Source organism: Arvicanthis niloticus, chromosome 11 (genome assembly GCF_011762505.2).
Source record: "Arvicanthis niloticus isolate mArvNil1 chromosome 11, mArvNil1.pat.X, whole genome shotgun sequence".
Lineage (NCBI taxonomy): Eukaryota > Metazoa > Chordata > Mammalia > Rodentia > Muridae > Arvicanthis > Arvicanthis niloticus.
The window spans coordinates 32083336-32107113 of record NC_047668.1 but is presented as its reverse complement, the minus strand read 5'-3'; the positions used below and the strand labels follow the sequence as shown (position 1 = coordinate 32107113).

Here is a 23778-nt window from a genome sequence, read left to right as displayed (position 1 = left end):
TTCATCATGTTATGGTGACCCCCAAGCATAAAATTATTTTTGTTACTAGTTCACAGCTGTAATTTTTGCTACTGTTATGAATTGTAATGTAAATATCTGTGTTTCCCATGGTCTTCAGTGACCCCTGTGAAAAGGTCCTTCAATTCCCAAAGGAGTCACAGTCCAAAGTTTGAGAACCACGGGTCTATTTGCTCTAAAGAAAGAAGCCGGGAAAGAGCACAGTTCCATCTCAGTAACCCATGCACAATGCACCATCTTCAAAAACAAGGGGCTAGCCCGGACATATTTGTTTTTAGTATTGCTCAATACTGCTCAGGACTCTTTTGTTCATGACTCCATCCTTGAGTGAGACCCGAGAAGGAAAGATCATTTTCAGGGAATCTTACAGTAAGGCTGTCACAAGATGAAGACCCCACCCTTAATGCCGTGAAGAAGACACAAAGGACAGTGATAGTTCCTACTCCCACCAGGCTTTGTTGGGCCTTTTGTTTTACACTGCAACAAAGCCTTTACTAAGCTGAGCTGTATATCTGTTTGTCAGTGAACAGTAATGCCTTCGGGGCATGTGTGTATGTCACAGAGAACAACAGAGAGTGGAATCATTTCCCTACAGATTCACACAGCAGGTTTTTGTCTGCTGTTGGACACCATTATACCACAACCACTCTTTCTTTATGGTCGGTTTAGTAGAATAACTCAGAGTGAGAGTCTTATGTACAGACCATAATCGTTATTTCAGCCCAAATCAGAGTTCTGAAAGGAAATGACCAGAAGTTTCAGAGAAACTGTTTTAAATGATATTTGGAATGAAATAGGCATACTGAAAAATAAGTGCAACCTAGATGCCAAGAAGTACAACGCTGGCTTCCACTGTCCTATCTGCCAACACCTGTGTAACCTTTCTGACTTGTCAGCTCACACATTTACCCTGCATCACAAATGAGGCTTTACACACACAGGACTTGCGTGTCTGTAAATTAAATAAACACCTCCTAAATCTTAAATCATATTGTTCACCCATGATCTCAGCTTCACTTCAACTGTCTCGCGAACATAAAAATAGTAAGAACAGTGACAGTGTGACCCTGTCCTTTGACTCAGATGGCTGGGTAAGGATGGTAATCTTCATATTATCTCTGGTCCCAGCCAGAATTATCCTCCCATCTCCAGTCAAGAGAACCTTCCTTTGGAAACGGGTGCTTCCAATATTTAATACTGCTTTATGGCTTACTTTGTTCATGTGGATCTGCTGCTGGTATTGTTTCTGCTTCTCCAGGAACTGCTGGTGCTGCTGCTGAATGACCAGTTGCGCTAGTGTGCTCTGAGGCAAAGGTGCAGACTGGGTTCGATTCAGGGGTCGGTGGCGGGGTAACTTGTGGGTACCTCTAATGCCTGGTGAAATTCTTTCTTTTGTTGCCAAAGGAGACTGAGGGTGTAATGGAACTCCACCTAAAAAACAGAATGTGAATGTGAGCAAACAGAGTGTGAGTGTGAATGTGAGTGTGTGAGAGTGTGTATATGAATGTGAGTGTGTAAGAGTGTGATAGCGAGTGTGAGTGTGTGTATGAGTGTGAATATGTAAATGAGTGTGTATGAGTATAAGTGTGAGTGTGAATATGAGTGTAAATTTGTGTGTGTGAGAGTGTGCATGAGTATTAGTATGTAAGTGGGTATAAGAGTGAGAATGAGTGTGTGTGATGAGTGTGAATGTGTTTGTGACAGTGTGTGTATGAGTGAGTGTATAAGCATCAGTGTGTAAGAATGTGAGAGTGTGTGAGTGTGTGTGTGAGTGTGAAGTGAATATGAATGCGAGTGTGTATATGAATGTGAATGTGTGTTAGTGTGTATGAGTGTGTGTATATGAGTGTGTAAGTGTGTATATGAGTGTGAGAGTGAGTACAAGTGTGTGTGTGTATGTGTGTGCATAAACAAAGACGTGCTGATACATAATTTTAAGAGAAGTCAGAAAGCATTTTCCAGACAGATAACTTAAGAAGGCTTGGCTGGGACTGCAAGGCTCAAGTGCAAAAGCAGTCTGTTGTAGACCAAGGATCCCTCCCGGTTCCACCCCACGGACCAGGAATACATAAAGATCATATAGCTCCTCCCACAGTGCCAAAATTTGGCACTTGTACAGCAACAGGAGTTGCTATTATACTTCTGAGTTAAATGTCACACTGGATCACTGATAATAGTCTTAAAGGACCTGAAAAACCTGTCATTATTAATTACCAGCCACAAGAAGCTTTTGCTGTCGCATTTGTTCCTTCAACAGTAGGTGCTGCAGGAGAGCTTGGTGGCTGCTGTTGGGCTTTCCTTCCATCGCTACATGAACATGGCTGGAGGATGCTGCAATGCTACTGCCATACTGGCCGGGCAGAGGAACACCTTGTCTGAGCATCTGTGTCTCACACTTCTGCTTGTCTTTGAGTGAGTTAGAAGCCTGTATAAAGAAAGAATGAAAGTGTTAGTCCTCCTTATCCCTGTCAATGCTAAAACTCTAGTCATTAAGTAAGTTTCTTGTGCCCGGTGTATATAATGAGGTAAATGGATAATACTGTATCTTTTACACTACAATAATTAACAAAAGATACAGTTGAGGCACTGGAAAGAATTTAGCAATTGATTATCAATTCAATAGAGTATGGATGCATTGGGCATAAGGAAAATTAGTGTTAAATATTAAGAATGAGAGCAAACACAAACTTTAAGCTACACAGGAAGAAAAAGTTTAAATGTTTGGTTGTATATCCTGGTAGTAATAGTTACATAAACAACAAAATGTACTAAAAAATGTTTTTCTTAGGAAGTAACTAAGTGTTTTTACCAAAGAATGGGAAGTAAATGCATACATTGTTAGCTTAACTCATTCCAATATACAGATTAAAATACCATGTTACAAACTATAAATACATGCAATTACTATACATCAACTTAACAAAAAGTCAAAATAAATGTCAGGCTCTTATCTGGGAAGATTACTTCTAAAATACTTAAAAAGACACTGCATGAGTAAAAAGTAAGTTGGAAAGTGAAAATTTATTCAAAAAAGCTTTCATATGAATGAAGATAAAGCAGTCTATAACTCTAGAGTTTTAAGAATGGCACAAAGTATACTTTCTTACCACACCTCTAACTTTTCAGAGCTATACATTTCAAATGTTTAAGTCTAAGATAAAATTCTCTCACTCGGTGAAAGCTGGTACAAATAGACAGGAATTTGATTTAAATATGTGTTTTCTATTAATTCATAACAGATCTCTACATCTCTGAATATTAAAAATGACAACCAAGATACTTTTGTATAATAAAGTAAACTACAAGTGAAATAAGATATCAAATAAAAGTGTTATTAAGAACTTGAAAGGCATGCTAACACAGTAATGACGCCATAATAATTACATCATCAAGAGCAATAATGAATTATCCTATTCAAAAAATTTAATGAATGGTGGTCATTTTGGTATTACAAAAGCAGAAGTCTAATGCCTCAAAATTATGTGGCATGTTTCTTTTCAAAACGTATGTTTCATCTTTCAAAATTGCTGTACACCAGGGAGGCAAAACAATTTTCAGTGATGGAGAAATTGAGGGACAGAGAGGTAAATGGTTTGTCTGAGTCACAGACTGGGTCAATCCAATGTTTAATATATAAGTGATGCCTGGCCCAGCCTCTTTTCCTTAAAATCTTCTTCTGTGCAGTGTGTGTGTGTGGGGGGGGAGGGAGTATAGTAAAGATCCCTCAGTGAGCCAAAGGTAAGCTTGAGAGAAATTCATTGTGAAGGCCTCATCCACACCAAAATGGAAGCAAAGAAAAATGAAACTAATCCAAACCACACTGGTTTATTCACCCAATGGCACCAAATAGTATTGCCATTGAAACATAAAACGTTCTGGCTTTAGTAAGGTCATTGGGGAAAAAAATTCTTTGACTACATTAAAAGTGGTGTGTGTGTGAACTAGCCAGATGTGGTGGGTAAGGGCACAGAAAATGGTGGCATCAAAATGCCAGTTCGTGTGTCATAGACGTGCAGGGGTTGCCATTTGTATACAATTAAAATAAATGACAGGAATAAAAATACAAATTTAATAAGTGAGGATTTAAAGACTCCCACGTCTTATATATGGTTTCATTTCTACTTCCACTTTACATTTCATTAAAATCAACTGTTTACAAATCTTTGGAATTTCAAGAGTGTAACTGATTTAGGATTTTCATGCTTTTCTTTTGTAAATCTTAGATTATAGAGGTCACATCCTAAATCTGCCTTCTCTTCAGATATGATATATGATCATAGAAAGATGACATTACATTCTATTAGTAATTCAGATGAGATAAAATTTTAGATCTAATAAAAATATCTGTCTCAAAGATACATGTGAGTCTGACATACTGTACTTAGGAGAAGGCTTGACACTGAGTGCTCACACTGGTGACAGGGATGGGGACAGCCTTTACCTCCAGTATCCAGCATCTGACTTCTATGTATGGACAGTTTAATTTACTAACATCTGTGATGAATTATCCTGTGTAAAGCCGATTAATATTTTGTAACAAGTAAAATATATATTATTTTAGAGAATGTATATGAAATTATTATTTTTGTCTTCCTTTATACTAGGACAATTACTTCTCCTGAAGATCCTATTTCAGCTGCCAAGATTTTTTAAACTAAGTAATTCTATTGGAATCTCCTGGGAATAGTAAAATGTTGTGCTTGGGGAGCCTTTCCAGATAGGTATTCTTCACTGCAGAATGAGTGAATTCCCCAAATAAAGTCCCACACAAAACCATTTTCATAAACACGTTCTGCTGTGCATCACAAGCTGAACCTCTAAGCTCTGGCCTGGGGGATGCTCAGGTCTGCCACTCACTAAAAGAGTCTGTATTCTTGGGATTTAAAACTCCTAGGATTCGTTTCCTCTTCTGTAAAAATGAGGACCATAATCTCTCCTTCACAGGGAGGATGTGGGAACCACTAGAATTATACATATGAAAACTACTAAAGGTTTTTATGTTAAAAATAGTTACCCAAGTAAGTTATTTGTATGTGATCACATGAGGCAATTCTGTAATTTGAAACTAAACCGAGTGCCTTTGAACAAAACAGAAAACAGCAGACAAATCATGCTGCAGATGCTCTTCCTAACAAGGTTCTCAAGTCTAAATATGTAAGTGATAGAAGTGAGTTCATGTACAGGGTGTCGCTTGTGCTGGTTTAGGCTGAGGGACGCCATGACTCACATTGAGTGGGGACGGCACTGCTGGAAGTCCCAGAGTGATATTGGGCAGGGAAGGGGAGGTATAGAGACTTAGCAGGTTCATGGAATCTTCATGAATTAGAATGCGCTGCTGTGCAACCAGTTGCTGTTGAAGAAAATGAGAAAAGGAGATTCTCAAAATATTACAAAGTCATCAGTTTTCTCTAGTAAATGTGCAAATTTCGTAAAGCAGTTTCTACACGATCACAATGAAGAAAAACATTAAGTATTTTCTGTTTGTTTCTATATTTAAGCTTTAGAGTATAAAATTTAAATGAAATATATTATCAGAGAGCTATAAATTGTGGTAACAGCATTTCTATTTTCATCATTATTTTTACTTTGAAAATATTGATTTGGGGAATATAATTAGCATGTTTTTCATTTATCTGAAAAAATACAAGAATCACAGTAGACGACTCTGATGAACATTTATGAACTTCATACAGCAAAAAAGAATAATTTCATCAAACAGTCATAGCTTTGACCATAGTTTTATTTCATTTGCTGGGAGGAAAGTCACAGGAGATTAAGCAACACTATATAAGGCTTCTATATTAATCACATTTTTAGTATAAAAAATACTAATGAACTATGGTATTATTCTACTTTCAAAACTCAATTTAAAATTCTTATGAGATTTCTACTCCACTATAATATGCACTTACACTGAAATATACTCAATGTTTTGGCATTTCAGTACTATTTAAAACAAATACCTTTTTAATGCAACACTAAGAGAAATGTCTCCCTACATGTGGCTTAGTATGGTTGCTTGACTTACATCTTCTGTTTAACTCTTGCTCCCCTCCCAGAACTTTTATACAATAAGAGTTACAAAGGTCTTATTAGACGAGGGAACTCTGCCCTGATACGGTTCCCAAGGGTACCACATCCTGAAAAAGAATACTCCATGTTACACTATAACACAGTGACTGCTTTCTTCCCAAACAAAAAGCATATGGGACTCCAATAATAGACCACCTCCAAGAGAGATATTGCACACACGGGCTTTGACTAAAGTAAATATAATAACTTGTCAAGCATGTTTGGGGGAGCTGTAGATTTTCCTCAGGACAAACCTGGGATATCAATTAACGAGGGAAAATATCATGTGCTACCGCAGTGCAACCTTGGAATGTCACTGAAGAGTGCCGTGCCACCAAAACACAGGATGTTATTTCTGAACGTTATCTCAATCATACAGCTGTTTGGAGATGAGCCTCAGCCTTAACAGAATAGACGCAGAAGCTTAATGTGGAGTTTTCCTATTGCAGTGTGGATCACTACCCCAGGCTGTGTTTCTCCTTAAAAGAACATGTCAGCTATTCATGCATGAAAATCATGTGTTATGTTGAACTGTTAATGCTCCATTGCATTTATATGGCAAAATTGAAGCTGTCTAAAAAGCCCTAAAGCATGAAAATTACTGGGAAAGATTTTTAAATTATAATGTATGAGATTATAATTTTATTTTAGGAGCTATCAGTAATAGTTGTGTATCTGCTCAAAGTAAAATAACAAGCAGCTGTTTTGTTTACACAGTTGGCTTTGAAGTCTGTTTTAGTATATAGCATACCCTTGAACCACAAAAGATACAAGGAAGTAAAACTGTTTTATTAGGGTACTGGCAGCTAATACTCTTTTAAAATAAAGGAATAGCCTATTCATCTGTATTCATAGTAGAGAAAACAAGAGGAACTTCAATTAAGAATGACCATTCAAAGTTGTGACTGCTTTCCACAGCAATGGCTTGACCCGGACCATGACAGGAGACTGCCACAGGCCTCAGAGATGAGGTTCTCTTTGTGTAACTGAGATGACTTTTGTATACCTTCCCACCCATGTCATACATGGGGACAACACTCTTGGGTGAAAACTGAGCTTTTCCTCAGATGTGGTGGAAGCAGCTGGCAGGCTGTTCACGCAGGCTTTGTCTGACATGAAGGGATTTGTGGATACTCCTTCTCTGGGATGGCAGGCTCTAGACGTTTAATATAAAATTCTTGTGGCTCCATCTTTCATGGTGGTATATCAACATCCAGTGTCTATCAACATCCTGAGGTTAGCTTCACTAATACTCCCAAACTACATCATGATCATAGTTCAGATAAGGAGACTGAGGGAAGAATATGAAGCATGCAGACTCCCAGTGGCACAAACACCCTACAGTTGTCCTACCCTACCCTACCCTACAGCTCTCCCTTGAGGAATGGAGACAGGAGAAACAAGTGAGATTTATGCTGTGTCTGAGAAACTCTCAGGCTTATGAAGAGAAGCAAAAGGGAGAAAGTGGAGCCTGTTAAGAAGACAGACGGGAGGATCTACAAACCACACATTCCCTAATATTCCCTGGAATTCAAGAAATATTCTCTGTCCCCATGTCTATGGTTGGTCTTCTCACAGACACTAACTAATCATATGTCACCTGGGCACTACTTATCACTTTCAACTGTACATAAGGAAATATGCAAGGCATCTGTGGAGGTTTCCAGTGTTTTGGATCATAACTCGTAGAACTAGACAGTCATTTCCCTCAGATTGTCATTTTGAGCACAGCTGTCCCCAGCTAGGTTCTTCGTGGGAGCAGTCTATCTGTTCTAGGTCAATGTGTCTTAATAAAATCTAAATGTATATTCTCTATTGCTAAGCGTAGAGTGTGCAGAGCCATTTACATAGACAGTGAGGCGTCCTGAACTGTGCCCTCTCAGGCATTAAATGTAAGGCTATCACATAGCTTTTATGAAACCATTAATGATTAGCTCATTAGTTTTGGATAATGTTGTTAGGTGCTGGGCAGGCAAAGAAGCCTACACCTTCAACCACACATGCTAGTCAGTTGCTAAGAGAAAGGAGAACAAGCATCAATGGACTGTCGTAGCCACTATTATAATATTAAAGTTAAAACTTTTGAATGGCACAGAGATGTCTATGCGAATCCAGATTTCATGGGTAACTAGTAACTCACCAGGAACATACAGGATGATTGTAGAGCTGAGGTAAGGGAGATGCTCACATTTTAGTAAGATCTTTCAAAACTATATTTAACTTTTTTTTCATGGTAATGTCATTTGGAAGGACATCTTACAGATGAATAAAATATGCATAGACTGAAAATATATGTCTGTCAGAGGAGATATTCATTCAACCATTGACATTAAGAAGGTACTGCTTTAAACAAAAGGCATTAAATCTCTCCCAAAAGTTAGAAAAATTATCATTATCAATGTTTTGGATGAAGGCGTATAATACACAGGTAAAGTTATTCTGGTCAACAATTCAAAATATAAACCATAACTAAGCACACAGTATGGACCTATAGAAGCCTTGACTGGAAATGAGGAGCGCCTCTCATGAGGACATCTCTCATGAAGCAGTCAGGATGGTGTGGATACGCTCCTTAGCATGTCTTGCTAAGGAAGAGGACTTGATAGATAAAATGGCGCAGCAGCCACCATGGCATTTATAGTGATTAAAGGCATTTGTAAGCTATTGCCAGGTCTAAGACACATGGCGAGTGATAAAAGTAACACATGAAATGACATAAATGACAGAGAACCACTTACATTCTCTAAAATTCATGGGTCACAGGACAAAAATTACACACAAAGTACAGCAAGACCACACAAAAGTATGACTGCCCTGGAGACAAGAACCGCAGAAGGGGAGGAGTAATGGACAAAGAGAGCGAGTAAAAAGGAGTGATAGGGAGCTGGGTGAGCAGTTCAATGAATGTCTCTCTTACCGATACCTTGGCTTGAAAACATATATGTAAAGCTCTGTCTACTTTCAATAAGCTTATAGAAAAAAGTGAACATAGAATGTTCAGTTTACTGAATGTTCAAAAACTATCTATAATAGGCCAGAAAACTAGAAAAAGAAAAGAGTACAGACCTTAGGTAAGATATTTAAACTAGTAAAATAAATGCTTATTATTCATACTTCTCATCTGAGCTCTGCTATGTGTGGGCTGTAGATGCAGACAGCCACATACATTTCCTAGAAAACAGTGCCATTGGTCTAAGACAGAGAACCCTGACTATGTTTTGAGGCAGCATCCATATCTATCCGGATGGCCTAAAGGAAGACATACTTAGGTCGGTTGACTTTGACTTAAAAATTGTAGACTATTTAAAAACAAGACATCTGCATTTTAAAAGCTCCCTCAATGTCTTAATATTTGCATATGGCTTCAGAAGTACTTTTCAAGATTATATTTTTTCCATTCTTCTTCAGAAAACATAAATTAAGAGCTCAACATAATAAAATGGAATTTATTTCAAAAATTAAGCCCCCAAGTGTTAAATTTTTACTTTACACTAAAGATCATATTACTATAAAATATTAAACCAAAATAAACATAATAATTTTTATATACTGTATTCTTCTGCTTCCCCAAATCCTCCCTGATTCTTCCCACCTTTTTTACCCATACCCAGGTTCATGTTCTCCTACTTTCTCTCTTTCTCTTTTTCTCCTATCCCTTCTTCTTTTATTCTCTCTCAGAAAAGTACCAAAAAGTAAAATAAAAAATGGAAATGAAAACTAACAAACAAATCAAGACAAGATAAACCAAAACAAAACCAACAAACAGCCCATGAAGAAAACATGGAGCTTGTGTGTGTGTGTGTGTGTGTGTGTGTGTGTGTGTGTGTGTGTGCCAGCCACACCTGGGCATCAATGGGGCTTTCCCTGAGATGTGGTTGATACACCCAGTGAGATCTCACTCCATGAGGGAAAACTGGAATGTAGAATTTTAATTTTATTTAAGTGTATGTGTGTGCATATGTGCACATCTATATGGGTGCTTACAGAAGCCAGAAGAGGGTGTCAGACTCCCTGGAGCTAGAGCTCTGAGTGGTTGTGCACCACCCAACATGGGTGCTTGGAAACTAATCTTGGGTCCTCTAGAAAAACAGAAAGTCCTGCTGAGTTGCTAAGGGCCCTGGGAACTGACTCGCTAACTTTGCATTTATATTTTATAGAAGATCTCATTTTGCAATATTGACTTAAGTAAATTTTGTGCCATCAAAGCTGCTTTTCCGAGTGGGGGACAAGTTTTAATTGCTGCCATATAAACCATAGCTCTGAGATACCCACTTAGACATGGAGATGGCATAGCAAATGTCATAACGATGACCACAAATCAGACAGATGAGCCCTGGGGCTGGCACCATACAAATGTCGTTTCTAGTGATCTTAGAACACTTCACCCTTATTATTAGAATCATTTTTTTTTTTAAATCATCTGTTCTTGCCTGGAAAAAAAAAGTCATTTAAAACCTAACAGCAGAGGCAGCCATTAATATTTAAATAGAAACAAACCAGCAGCTTGGCTACTCTTAAGACTCTTAAGCTATCAAGTAAATCTACTGGCTCTGGAGTCATGGTGCTGATATCCACAGAAGCATATTTGAACCCGCAGGCCCACAGTATTAACAATCGAAGTAACTAGATAGCTGTAGACATCTCTGGTGGGAGCTGGAAACAGAAAAGCTTGAGGTTTTCGTTTCCAACCAAGTTTACAAAGGAGTAAAGTGAGTAGCTCCAACAGTCTGGATGCTGGGACTGAGCATATGTAAAAAAATAGAAGAAACAGAACACAAGTGGTCAGAGCAGACGGAGACTCATTCTCATGTGAGAGCTGCTGGCCCGAAGACAAACAACTTAATGAGTTTTCCCTACGAAGAGTCCACACTGATGACAATAACAAAATGGACTCCTTCCACATTTCAGGATGGACAACCTGCCTTGCAAACGCTGCCTCGACAAAGTGGCTACCTTTTTAATCAACCAGGAATCTGAGGATTAATAGAAGTTTGGCAACCTGACCAAGCAGTTGGTGGCACAGCAATGCTCAAGTCCCTTCTTCAGACAGAATACTTAGATATCCTCTCTCCTGTGTGTCCAGAGTCACAATCGGGAGTACATTCTCATCCATTCCTGCCTCTGCCTCATCTACATCAGGTGAGACTTGTGACTTACAGGATAGAAAACAAAAGCATTTTCATCTAAGGGCTCAAGAACTTTAGGTGTGTCTTTTCCAGGCTCCTAAGCAGCAAATACGAATGGAATCCTATTTGTTTTTATGTGGTCTGAAGGATTAGGTGGTATTATACTCTACTTACAGGCATGGCACAGAGAGAGCCATTCACACCCTGATGCGTTTTTTTTTTTTTTTTTTTTTTTTTTTTTTTTTTTTTTTTTTTTTTTTTTTTTAGTTGGTGACTAAAATTGGTCTAGGACCTTCTGTGTGCTATGTGAAGATTGCACCACTAAGAGACACACTCAACTCTCTTTTCCTTTTTTTTTTTTTTTTCCCTATTGAGAGAGGTTTTCAGAATATTGGACAGACTGGCCTTAGCTCACTCTGTATACCTCGTAGATTATGAACTTGACACCTTCATTCCTTTAAGACGGAAACCTACTTGTGTAATTTCATCAGATCAGGATATTCTGTAAATGGCAAATTATATAACTGAGGATTTGCGTCTTAAATTCTGTAATTTTGATCAATAAATTTCTGCTGCTGTAAAATCACATTCTATTATTAATCTTACAGGGTAACTGTAAAAAAAAAAAATCACACAGCAAATTCTAAGTGATTGCACACTTTGCTGGGTCCACTTTCTCTAGGTGGTAACGTGGCACAGCTAGGATGCTAACTTGCTGACAGTCTGCTTCACTTCTGCTGCCTCCTTACCTATCCTGACTGAATTACAGGACAGAGCTCTGTGAATGTAATACAGCAGAAAACACATGTTAGCCATCAGGGCTGTATTTTTGGTTCTGGGCCACAGAGAGGCTACCCATCGGTGCAGAAAGGTCTGTCCACCTGGCCTTTTGGACCACAGTTCAGGCACACAATTAATTCATTATGAGGTAAGTTACCGCTTGCTTTTGAACTAGGCTTGTGAGTGTTGGAAGTGGATGTCCTGCCACTGACCTGGAGAAATCCCTCTACCCTTTAAACTCCATTAAATCACATTTCCTTCTGTTTTGTTTTGTTTTTCTTTTTTGACTGGTGGGGGTGGAAGGAAAAAATTTGCAGTGACAGAGTATATTCAACAGTTAGCTGAAAAGCAAGGAGATCCAAGCCCAATTCGTGCAAATAAAAGATTTAGAAATAAAATAAGTGTCTTGATTTACACTCTCCATATTGGCTGTAGCTATGCATGTGTATAGTTATACACACATATATAAATACAAGTTTAAAATTAGACAAGCTAGAAAATTTAGTAGGTCACAAAGAGTCAGAAGAGGAAAAACCTTTCATTTTGCTGTTTTGTTTGCACCAACACTTCTTCCTGGTTTTATTTTTTCACTGAGCAGTGAATGGATACATTTAGTAACTTAGTAACTCTCAAACCACACTCTTTGTCCTCCCGTCTGAATGGAAATCAAATCCTACAAGTTGTCCTCACTCATCTACATCCCTTTACTAAAGACGCCCAGATAGATATTTTTAACTCTCTCTGAATCTAGTAAGATATGAGTAAGTGGCTAAGGGCCCAAAGCTGTGTCGTTAACACTGCATCTTAGAATTCTCTATGCTGTTGAGTGTAGTGCCATATGCTAGGGTACAAACAGCCCTAGGGCTGGTCAGAACCTATCAATCAGTGTTTGTGTGGTTAGTGAGAATCGTGTTAATAACTTACTATTTGTGATCAAATTGTTTTTTTTCTCGGATATTAATTATAGGTCTATAGGATATAGAAAATTACTCAATATGGGGATGTAATCTCAAACCCTGAAAGTCCTACTTAGGTGTGTGATCACAAGTATTCATAGAATATTCTGTCTTGCATCATGTTTTGGAGGGTATAATAAAAAAGAAGTACCAAGTGACAAGATAGTTAGAAACAGGAAACTAATGAGGGTCTTGGAGAATAGTATGGAGGTCTGAATGTTAGCCTTGCCGTAGCTCAGAAATGCTCAGAAGGAAGACGCTTTACCTTTTCTACTCATGCTCTCTTACAAATAGAGTAGAGAAGGTTTAGACTCTAGGAAGATGATGTCCTATTCTAGATATGACTCACATCTGTTTTGTGCAGGCACCTGGGGGTCTGCACATATGGAGATGCTTTAAGTCAAAAAGCCGTGCACTGCTGTGCGATTTCTGCTGTAATACTCACAGTTTCACTTAGTTACAACTTTTCAGGCAGGAAGTCTGCCACTGTTGGAGTCAGGTGAGACGCTCACCTAAGAGTTTAGACATGGGTCCTTGGGCTCCCAGCACTGAGTGAGGAGAGTCTGGAAGGTTTTGAAGTATTCTTGCTCAGCACTGGGCTTTTTCATCTATCTTGAGGGTTTTTGAGTTCATGAGAAACCAGAGGTCAAAGTCAAGAATGTGAAACCTTTAAAGCATTCATTTCCACTGCTTGTATTTCACCTAATGATTTTATAACATCTAGCAATTTGTATGTGTGCATATGTGTTTGTGTGTGCATGTGAAATGTATGAATTGACAGAGCAGAAGAGAACATTTCTGTCAGTAATGGCAACTGTTTAAAATCGGGGTGTTATGTCAGGAGACAGTAATGTGACTCTCTTGTAGGTAGAAGTGTTTTGGCACAATACGGCTAGTGCCATTGCAGAAAAGCTACTGGTATAAACCAACGAATGACAGATTTGATCAATGTCTCTTGGTCTCAAAGTATGAAGACTCTAGAATACAAAGGGAGAAGCAAGTAACAGGCACACACAAGAATTCATCGCAGCACCTCTCCCTGCAGAGGTTGTATAGGGAGGAAGCGGTGTGAAGTGTACACAGAACAACTTTAGGCCTTTGGTCTACGGCCAGTCAACTCAAAACAGCTATATCAATGTGACTACCTTCTTGCCGTCCACCCAGAAGCCACATGACTGATGCTGACATTCACTCTCTTCTCAGTATTGTGTTACTGATTACAACAAATGAGGATATTTTAAAGCAATCTTCTACACTAAGTCAGTTTTCCTAATGGTGTTCACATTTTTATTTATCCTTACATGTATATCACCAGGTAGAATGACCATCACAAAGTAAATACTAAATAAATGCTTACTCGGTGAAATTCTAGTTCCCTCGATCATAATATAGACATCAGTGTACTCTATTACACTTTAGGGTCAAGTGAATAAAATATACCTCATTAGTAGTTATTGTGAGAGGCATACATGGACTTGGTTGGCTTATTTAGGGTCTACTCCTCTCAGAAAAATTGGTACCCAAGCAGGATTACAAATCTATATCATTGGACAGTACAGAGTTAGAGCATAGCTAAGAACTTTATTAATTCTGGTTTAAATGTCAGTATTCTTCCAACATAGACGATTATCAAAACACCTATAAATATATTCAAGTTTATTCAAACCCACATATAAAACTATTTCACCAATATGAAACAGTACAAAACAAAGCTAATATATGCTCATAACGGTTAGGAAATACATGGGCTCTGTTTATAGATTTATAACGTGTGAAAATGGGGAAGCATAGACTCAGATATGCCACAGAAATACTTGCCAGACATAGATGAAGCAGGGCCTTACCTCGGGGTGAGGCGTGGGAGGCAGAACTGAAGCCTCGTTTTCGGTAACATTCCCAGCAGGTCCATTGTTTGGTGAACTGGGGCCTGACCCTGGAGAGCTGCTACTGACCGAGGATTCTGAAAAACATGGTGAAATACACATGTATTCATGAACACAATACAAAGGTGAACTCCACTGGCCGCATTGCCTGGCACCCGGTATGATTCACTTTACCGCTGTGTGAATAACAAGTACAATACAGAAAAAATGGGGGAATAGTTTCAAACGTTTCTAAAGTTTTCTGTTTCTCTCCTTCCTTTGTTTTTGTCTGCTAAAAGCACCATTTGATATTAACAGTTTCTATTAAAGATACAGGGCTAGAAGTCACAGAAGCCATTGATGAGGAAAGGAGAAAAAAGAGATAGTCTTTTAGTTATTCTCATGATATTATAAAAGTATACAGTGATAGAGATAATAAATTTGCATATGGCATAAGAGCAAACTGTTAATGCAAGAGAGACTTGGGGAAACCAGTCTCGATGCTGAACCATACATTGTATTTTATTTGATGTACCAAGAGTATATCTTACTATAGTACATGCCAGTCAAATTGTTTGAAGAAGAAGAAAGAGAAGGTATAAATCTCTGCTACTGCATTGATGGCCTTGTAACATGTTAGTTGATTTTAATTTTACCCCACTGAATTTCTAGAAGATGAAAAGTTGTCAAGTTTAGTAGTATAAATATTTAAATACCAATTAAAAACAAATTCCTTAAGGGAAAGTATGGGATCAATAGGGACTACTTATTTGCTAATCTTTAGATACAAAAATCATACAGACTTCAATATATAAAGTAATCTATTTTATAAAACATTTAACTAAAAATTGAAAATTCCCATTCCTAGAAATGTATCTGCAGAAGTCACTGTATTGAACACTGGGAAATTATCCATGGCTTGGTCCTTCCCACTCTGCAGTCACTCGGAGTGTTTTCTAAGTGCGCCATCCACACTGTGTTAACCCTGTTCTAATCAGAGACTCAGGGCTGGGCCCTCAATCTCACCTGCACATTTTCTTGTGATGCCATCACTATGTTACCTGCGTTCCTCTTAAGCTTCTCAAAGCCTCAGCATTCCATGCCTTTCCCCTTCTAGGGAGAGCACATGGATTCTCACACACAATCCTACCCCTTTAACTGCTTCCAAAATTTCTCCCATCAATTCTTCAAAATATTCATGTGCTCCTAGTTTGCCCCCTCATCTGGGATTTCCCTCACCTGGGGTTGCCCCCTTCATCTGGGATTGCCCCCTCATCTGGGATTTCCCTCACCTGGGGTTGCCCCCTCACCTGGGGTTGCCCCCTCACCTGGGGTTGCCCCCTCACCTGACAGACTGTAGGACTTCTTATGCAGTACTATCTTCTCAAAGCCAGTTTGTTCCCATTGCCATGATTTACCCACTGCCTTCTGCAACTTTTTTCTCAAACACCTTTACATATTAATGCTATGACTTCACAGTCCCAGACACCCAAGCCTTCTTCTGTGTTCATTACTCCATCTCCTCCGTCCATCAGTCCCTGAATACAGACCTGCACTGAAGTCTGAGGCCCTGTCACCTCTTGCTCTTCGCTTTGGTGCTGTTCCCTTCAGGCACACTACTCTCTCATTTGCCTAGGGCTCCTTGCCTTAAATCACAAAAAATTTAGTGTGAATTCCTTTGGAATTCTGGATCTTTTAAAGCTTTATTTTATTTTTACTTATTTATGTGCAATACACACATACACACGTACATATCTGTATATGCATATTTATATGTATAGACAAATATATAAATATGTATATTAGTGTGAGTCTTTGAAGAGTCTAGAAGAGTGCTCAGGTCCCCTGGAACTGGAGTTGCAGGTAGTTGTGAGGTACTCCAACTGGGTGTTAGAAACTAGTCTTAGATTGTCTAGAAGAACATCAAGCCCCTTTAACAACTTTAACAGTCTCCAGGCTAGAATTTGGATATGTTTTATTATGTGTATAGAACACATCATATTGTGATATGAATTTTTCCTGCTCATGTCTGTACTTTCTCCCCAACCTTAGAGTCATCCTTACCCTTCTGTCATCCCAGCCACTGGGCCTTTCCTTTCCTCCCTCACACCATCCCACAGATGTCTGACTATTGCCATTCCCGTTTCATGTTTTGTGATCCTTTCTTAAACTGTGCCATAAACTCTTCCTGTTCAGAGTCACTAAAGTAAGCCCTGGAAAACCTTCCCAGAGAATCCTATAGAAAGTTTTCGTTGACTTTTTCGTCTCTTGCCGTTTCTGCTCTAAGTCACTGACTTTGTACAAAGGCACACTTCCAGATCACACTGCTTCACACTCCCTGTCCTCCACTCCCTTCTCTAATCTCACTTGGAAATTCAGCTGGGCTTCACACCACTTGCCCCCACGGAGCAGGAGCTCATGATTTCCACACAGTATTTCCCGGACTTCCATCAAAACAACTTTTGATTCCTCCTTCCTATTCTAAATATTGTGTTATTCTGAGATATAGCGCAATTCAAAGACTGGTGAGTTGGTGATCAGATTCTGGTTCTAACATCTGCTTAGTATGGTGTTTGAACAAATTTTTGGTATTATAAAAGGTTCTTCCCCTTATGCTCACTGCCTTTCTGTTCATATATTTTGATCACATTTTGATTAATTTGGTCATTTTCAACATTGCCTTTTACAGTGCTTCTTTTCACACACACACACATACATATGTATGTATATGCATGTACATATGCATACACATATAAATATATATACTTTTTATATACACATATATATACATACATACACACACACACACACACACACACACACACACACACACACATATATGGGCTGGATGGGGTGGAAACAGGGCCACCCCATCCAGCCCAGGCTAACCCTCCTGAGCCTCCTCTCTCTGCATCCCTACTGCATGTATTTCATAATATACTTTCCCTGCCACAGCCACACAGCTTCATTTTCTTTTCTAAATGCAAGAATTTAAAAATTCTTGCAGGTACTTCTGCTCCTGAGTCTCACAGCTGTGATGTAAGGCTGAAGTCGGGATGGCTGTTATTTACCCCAGTTATTTCATTTCCATATATTTAAAAACACCATATTCTTAAATGTTCTTCTGTCTTTACCATTTTATGTTATCTTGCTTAGGTGATATTCAAAAGGAACTGTCTTGTTGTGTAGAAACCTGTATGACTTCACCCTAGCAACTCCTGAACCAGGGCCCTTGCACCACAGACTGGTCAGAGCCCGAGTGCACGTAGTGAGCACTTTTGTGGATAAACTGTGAGAACACAGGAAAAGGGACGAGGTTGGAACTGGAGTTTAAGAATAATAAGTGAAGCAAGAGCAGCAGAGGAGAGGGGGGAATCACAGCAGGTGCAGAGTTGATCAGTGTGTAACAGTTTAAGAGAAGAAAACGTTTGGAGGATGAGGGGGAGAAAATGCTTGAGTTTGAAAACACTGTGTGAAATGATAATTTGTTTTTAAACATCAACGATGAAGAGGAGTCAAAGGAGAAAGAGGGGACACTTCCTCCTGTAAAAGGAAAGAGGCAGAGGCAGAAAAGACACTAGCAGTAATGACACTTTAACCGCAACGGTACTGTGGTCGCCTCCAATTGGCTACTAAAAACCTTCACTATCAAGACACAGAGTTCTTCAAATTAGACGAAAATCCACAGGAAGGGGTCAGGTGGAGACACCTGTGTGCTGAAGTTCAGATCCCCCAAACACATTTAGACTCAGTGAAAAAGCCTAGCTTAAAATGGAAAGTAACAAACAAAACCCTTATGAAAGCATCTGTAGTGGCCCCACAGGCTGGACGTATGTACAAATAGTAAGCACAGAAGCCAGGCCTCACGTACTTCCTGAGACAAAAAGGGATGGATTAGCTGCGCAGTGGTAGTGCACGCCTTTAATCCCAGCACTTGGGAGGCAGAGGCAGGTGGATTTCTGAGTTCGAGGCCAGCCTGGTCTACAAAGTGAGTTCCAGGACAGCCAAGGTTACACAGAGAAACTTTATCTTAAAAAAAAAAAAAAACAAAAGAAAAAAATAGGGATAGACTGCAATCTCATAAAACTAAATAAAATCTGTAATTCCAAATGTAGGACTCAGTTCCTATAAACTTGTGTTTATACAGATATTAAAAATAAATATTGCTTGTTTCTTCTAAATTTTGCATCTCTCACGGGGTTTTCAAAATGCAATTGCTAATACGTTTGTTCACTTAACAATAGCAGTTCATTGTGCCTAGAGAGGAGACTGAGGTCTTTTTTTACAAATAGAAATAATCTGTCATTTTTTAAGCTGCCCCACCATTTGTATCCAAGTTATTTCACCTCTATCAGACTATTCTTTTGACTTTCCTCTCTAAACTTGTTCTGGCTAAAAGAGAGACAGGACACCCATCATTTAAAACACACATGAAGAGTGAGACCTGATCTGGGAGAACCAACAGCAGCTGCCTAACCTGAAACAGTCACATTTCCTTTCAAAACAGAAGGTAGCTTCAGACCATGGCCTCTTTCTTCTGTGCCTAGTTGAAACATCTGGGTCTGAGCCATTGCTCTAAGTACCCAGGAAACAGTAGTCAGTATTGACTTCTGTGCAGCCCTTCGGGTTCCTGTATCCTTAAGTAAGCAGTAGCCAGGATTTTTGTGGCTAGCCCTTTGGGTTCTTGTATTCTTAGGTACTTCTCTAATTTCAGAACAGGTACAAATGGGACGAAGGGGTTTGTAAGACATCAGGTTGAATTTCCTAACATGTTCACCCCACAACTAGCCAGGCAGCTAAAAAAATATGAACCCTTCCATTTGAGACTAGTGAAAACGACAGCCTTTTCCCCTTCATAAAAAGCAGCATTTCCCCCGCCTGTCATGAGTCCCAGGTCACTAGTAAACACATAAAGTCATTTATGAGTTCTGTAAATTTGTTGAAAAGTCAAGGTTTTGCTGTTCCACATAGTTTAATTTTCCCAGATGTATTTCCTAAGTTCATGTCTGAGGAAGGGGAGAGGGGGGTGCTCTTCTTGATTGCTCCCCCCTGCTCACTTCCGATCAGATTTCATTAAAAACTATAGTCTATTAGTTGGCATTTCCTAAACAGACTGCTTGCTTCTGAAAAGAACAGGGCGAGCTTTGGTGGCGCTCTGCTGTGCTGTGACTGACAGACACATTGCTGTTTTCCCCGGTTCATTTCCTGCAACATTCAGCTGGTGCATACAGAGCAAAGTTTACTATTGTAACTATTTGTGTGTTTTCAAATAAACTGCCTTTCAGGAAATACTTCTCAAAATGCAGGAGTATTTTGATTCTAAACTTAAAAAAAAAAATCCTATGACCAGCAAGTGTTAGTGTGTGACTGCCCAGTCCTCAATTACCTGCCACCTCAAACACTCGCTTCTTGAATGAAGTGACAAGATTTCCATCCTTCCGCCTGAGTAAGGGGCTGCTTCTCCTCTCTGCCACTTTCTGTTTTAACCTGGACCGCACCTTCAAGTTGGGCTCTGAGGCTGGGGATTGAGACAAAGAAAATAGATAAAAATTAAAAAATAAAGAGCCAAATGCTCCCGTGTCTAAATGAAAAAAAAAAAAAAAAAAAAAAGTAATGCCAATCTTCCCCCAGTATAATATTCTCAAGTTAAAAACCCAAGCATATAAATAAGATGTTAACTCTAATCAAACAGACAAATATAGTCATCATTTTACAAAGTAAATTGCCATCCTTCTCTTAATATGAATGTGAAATAGAAGCAAAAATAACTTTTCTACTTAACTTTTTATCTAGCATAACCGTAATTGTTAATGGGAGGTTTGATCACTAATTACAGGTAGGTCTGAGTAAGATTTATTTCGCTTCATTGGCTGGCCTCCTAATTCTCTCAAGACTGAAATTCAATAACCACTAAAACAGTAAGTTAATGTGAGGTTGCAGACTCTGACCTGACTTCTGGTAACAAGAAGACACCTCCACAGAGCATAATTTATGTCTAATTCTGACTCCTGAAATATGTCTTTGTCAGAAGCTTCTAACCTAAAACTCTGGGAAAACATATTCAACAGAATAACACAACATCCCTGTGAGTAATTCCTTCCATGTCCTCAGAATCCAGCCAGGAAAAAAAGGAAGCTGACCAAGCTGGAACTGAAAGTTTGCAGCTAGGGTGTATGCTTGAAAATACAAACTCCCCTTACCCATGTGTATGGTACTATTTCTTTGGCTATATTATTCCAAATAGTGAATCTATATGGTAGTGATTTGTTATATTTTTAAATAATTATGTGTAAAGAATTGAGGCACTGAAAACCTCTGTAGTCAAACTAGAGAGGATAAATGACTTGCCCAAGCTACAGAGGTGATGGGAGGAAGTCAGGGCTGTATCCGAGCACCCCGACCTATCCTGAACATGCCACATACCCCACTTTTCCTTACAGAGGAACCTCATACAAAATACAAGATAACTTTTGTAAAGTGCCAATGATTGCCCACACTAGACACAATGTTCCTGGAGTTTCTCATCAATCAACTCTTTCTTTTTAAAGAAGAGTAGCAGCAGATCTCAGAGCACGCCCCACTGTAAGACATCAAATATCTATATTTGTTTGCTCTCTTGTTCTCGTCCCTGCAGTGGTCAACTTAAACCAAGAACTATTGCATTTCTCAGATAAAAATATAACGCAAGCTCCTTATTTTTGTGTCATGTATTTGATATTGTGCCCCAAAGCACTGACATTATAGAAACAGAAGACAGTGAGTCCCCCAATCTTTACTATAATGGCATGTCTCTGTTTTCCCTATGACCTACTCAGAAAAAAAAAAAAAAAAAAAAAACTGAGATTGTTCTCCGACTGAGATCTATTCAAAAGTTTCAATGAAGTCTAATGGATTAAACACTAAAAATTGGATGCCTAGAAGGAACAAAACCACTGACTTATCACTTCATGAAACAGTGAATGGGAGACTTGGGATACTTATTCGTGGGCTCAGCCCAGTACAGCCTGCCTTCTCTTCCTCCCTGAATGTCAGTGATCCATGACTTTAGAACTGAAGAATCAGTTGGTCCTTCACCTTCAGCTATGTGAATGGCTTCTTGTTCTTGCCAAGTGCTGGGTGCCTGCACATCCACTTAACCCTGCTTACTTCCATGTAAACAGCATTTACAATCAGCAGTGAAATAAGTCCCATAGTCTTTCTCCATTTTTCTTGTCCATCCATCACTTTCTTGGCATCAATGACTCAGCTCTAATTAATAGAGTCCTTTATAAGCTGCAGTTGATAGAGAATTGAATGGAATAATGTCTCATACAAGATAAGCCATTGGTTGCTTCTAAATCAGAGAATATATTTCTCCAGAGATTTTTGGCAATGTTTGAGGCATCACTGGTCATCATGTGAGAAGATGATACCAGCATTAACATGTGGAAGCCATAGGTACTTCCAGTCATCCTATAAGCTGAGGGTTCCCTCAATGACAAGGAATTATCTAGGCCCAAAGGTCAGTAGTGTAAGAAACCCCAAGGGGGCAATCAGTAATTAGGAGCTGTCAGTAACTATACCACCATGGGATGAATAATATAGGCCAAAAAACTGTGGGAGAATGTGAAAATTTTGAGCAAAAAAGGGAAATGATCAAAGATTGAGGAGTGCTAATTAATTAATAATTAATTAATTTATCCTTGGAAATTATTTCTTAAAAGTTTTAAATCTATTCATATTCTTTTGTAAGTCTTTTCACAGGATATAACTATGTGTATTTACAGGATAGAGTATGATGATTTTGAACCTGTATATGTTGTGTATTTATCAACTAAAAAAGATTCAGTTGTCCTTTATCTCAAACATATAATTTCTCTGGGGTGAGAACATTCAAACTTCTCTCTGGCAGTTGTTTTGATTTACATGATGCAACACTGTTAATTATAACCACTCTTCATGTAGCAGAACACCAACCAATAGCTCTTCTTTTCATTCATTAACCCATCCTCCTCTGTTTCCCAGAGCTTCTAGTAACATATATATTCCACTGTGTTCTACTATGTCAGAGATGATATAATAATTTGCCGAGATTAATCTACCCTCCCATGATTGGAGTTAGCCCATGAAAGGATTTGGTCCTAGCAAATGCTTCTGTCTAGATTTCAGTGATTTCAAGTCACCAGAGACAGTAGAATGTCAGTGGTGAGAATGAGAATGTAATGACAGACAGCTCTCAGCATTCACACTGATGCTCATGATGGTACAAACAGCTGGGCAAGAGGAGTATTGACCAGTTCTTTTGTCCTTGGAGTTGCTTTCACTTTCAATGCTCTGATCTCTGTGAAGGCTCGAGATCTCCATGCTCCTCTTTTACCAATCCTCAGAGGTCAGAAGGAAATGACTACTTTCAGAGAAGGCTACTTGCACTAATCACCTTTTCATCTCTACCCCACAGCTGCCCGCCACATTTCAATTCATCTGCCCAAAGAAGGCCTAAGTTTTAGGGTATGTGCCACCTGAATGTGAACATTTGCTCGCTTGAAAACCATACATCAAGAATTACGTGTAAGGTCATGGATGAAAGGTGTTTTACAACATTATTTCCATCCTCTTGATGATGCAGAATGTACTCAGGGAGGCTGTGCAGGAGAATAAAGTCAGGAGATGTATCGTAAGCTGACTACTAGAAACACAGGTTAACAGGTCAGAAATCCTAGGTACAGCATCAAGATCCAGGCAGGGAAATAGCAGAAGTGGTGTGTGACAGGGTGTTTAAGGATGACCCAGGGAAAATCATGATTTGCATTTGTATAAATACATACAGACCCATACAAAATCCTGTGCAAGTGTGCAGGACTCTGACACAGGCAGGCCCAAATTGAACTCCAATGCTAATCCTTTCATGGGCTAACTCTAATCATGGAAGGGTAGATTAATCTCAGCAAATTATTATATCAGCTATGAAAGAGCAGTAACAGTGTT

General features: G+C 39.0%; 1 protein-coding gene across 20 annotated transcripts in view; it reads right to left on the bottom strand.

The window, feature by feature from the left end:
• Positions 1–23778, bottom strand: part of Hdac9 (histone deacetylase 9) — an 824691-nt gene that overhangs the window by 323690 nt on the left and 477223 nt on the right. For 13 of the 20 annotated variants that reach the window (XM_076941980.1, XM_076941976.1, XM_076941988.1 and 10 more), the window contains 5 exons: positions 20201–20332; positions 14797–14912; positions 5246–5368; positions 2233–2443; positions 1232–1449 (listed from right to left, as the gene is read on the bottom strand). In XM_076941980.1, coding sequence (XP_076798095.1) covers positions 1232–1449; positions 2233–2443; positions 5246–5368; positions 14797–14912; positions 20201–20332 — 800 coding nt within the window. The remainder of the gene's footprint in view (positions 1–1231; positions 1450–2232; positions 2444–5245; positions 5369–14796; positions 14913–20200; positions 20333–23778) is intronic. The other 7 variants (XM_076941985.1, XM_076941986.1, XM_076941984.1 and 4 more) reach the window with 3 other exon arrangements.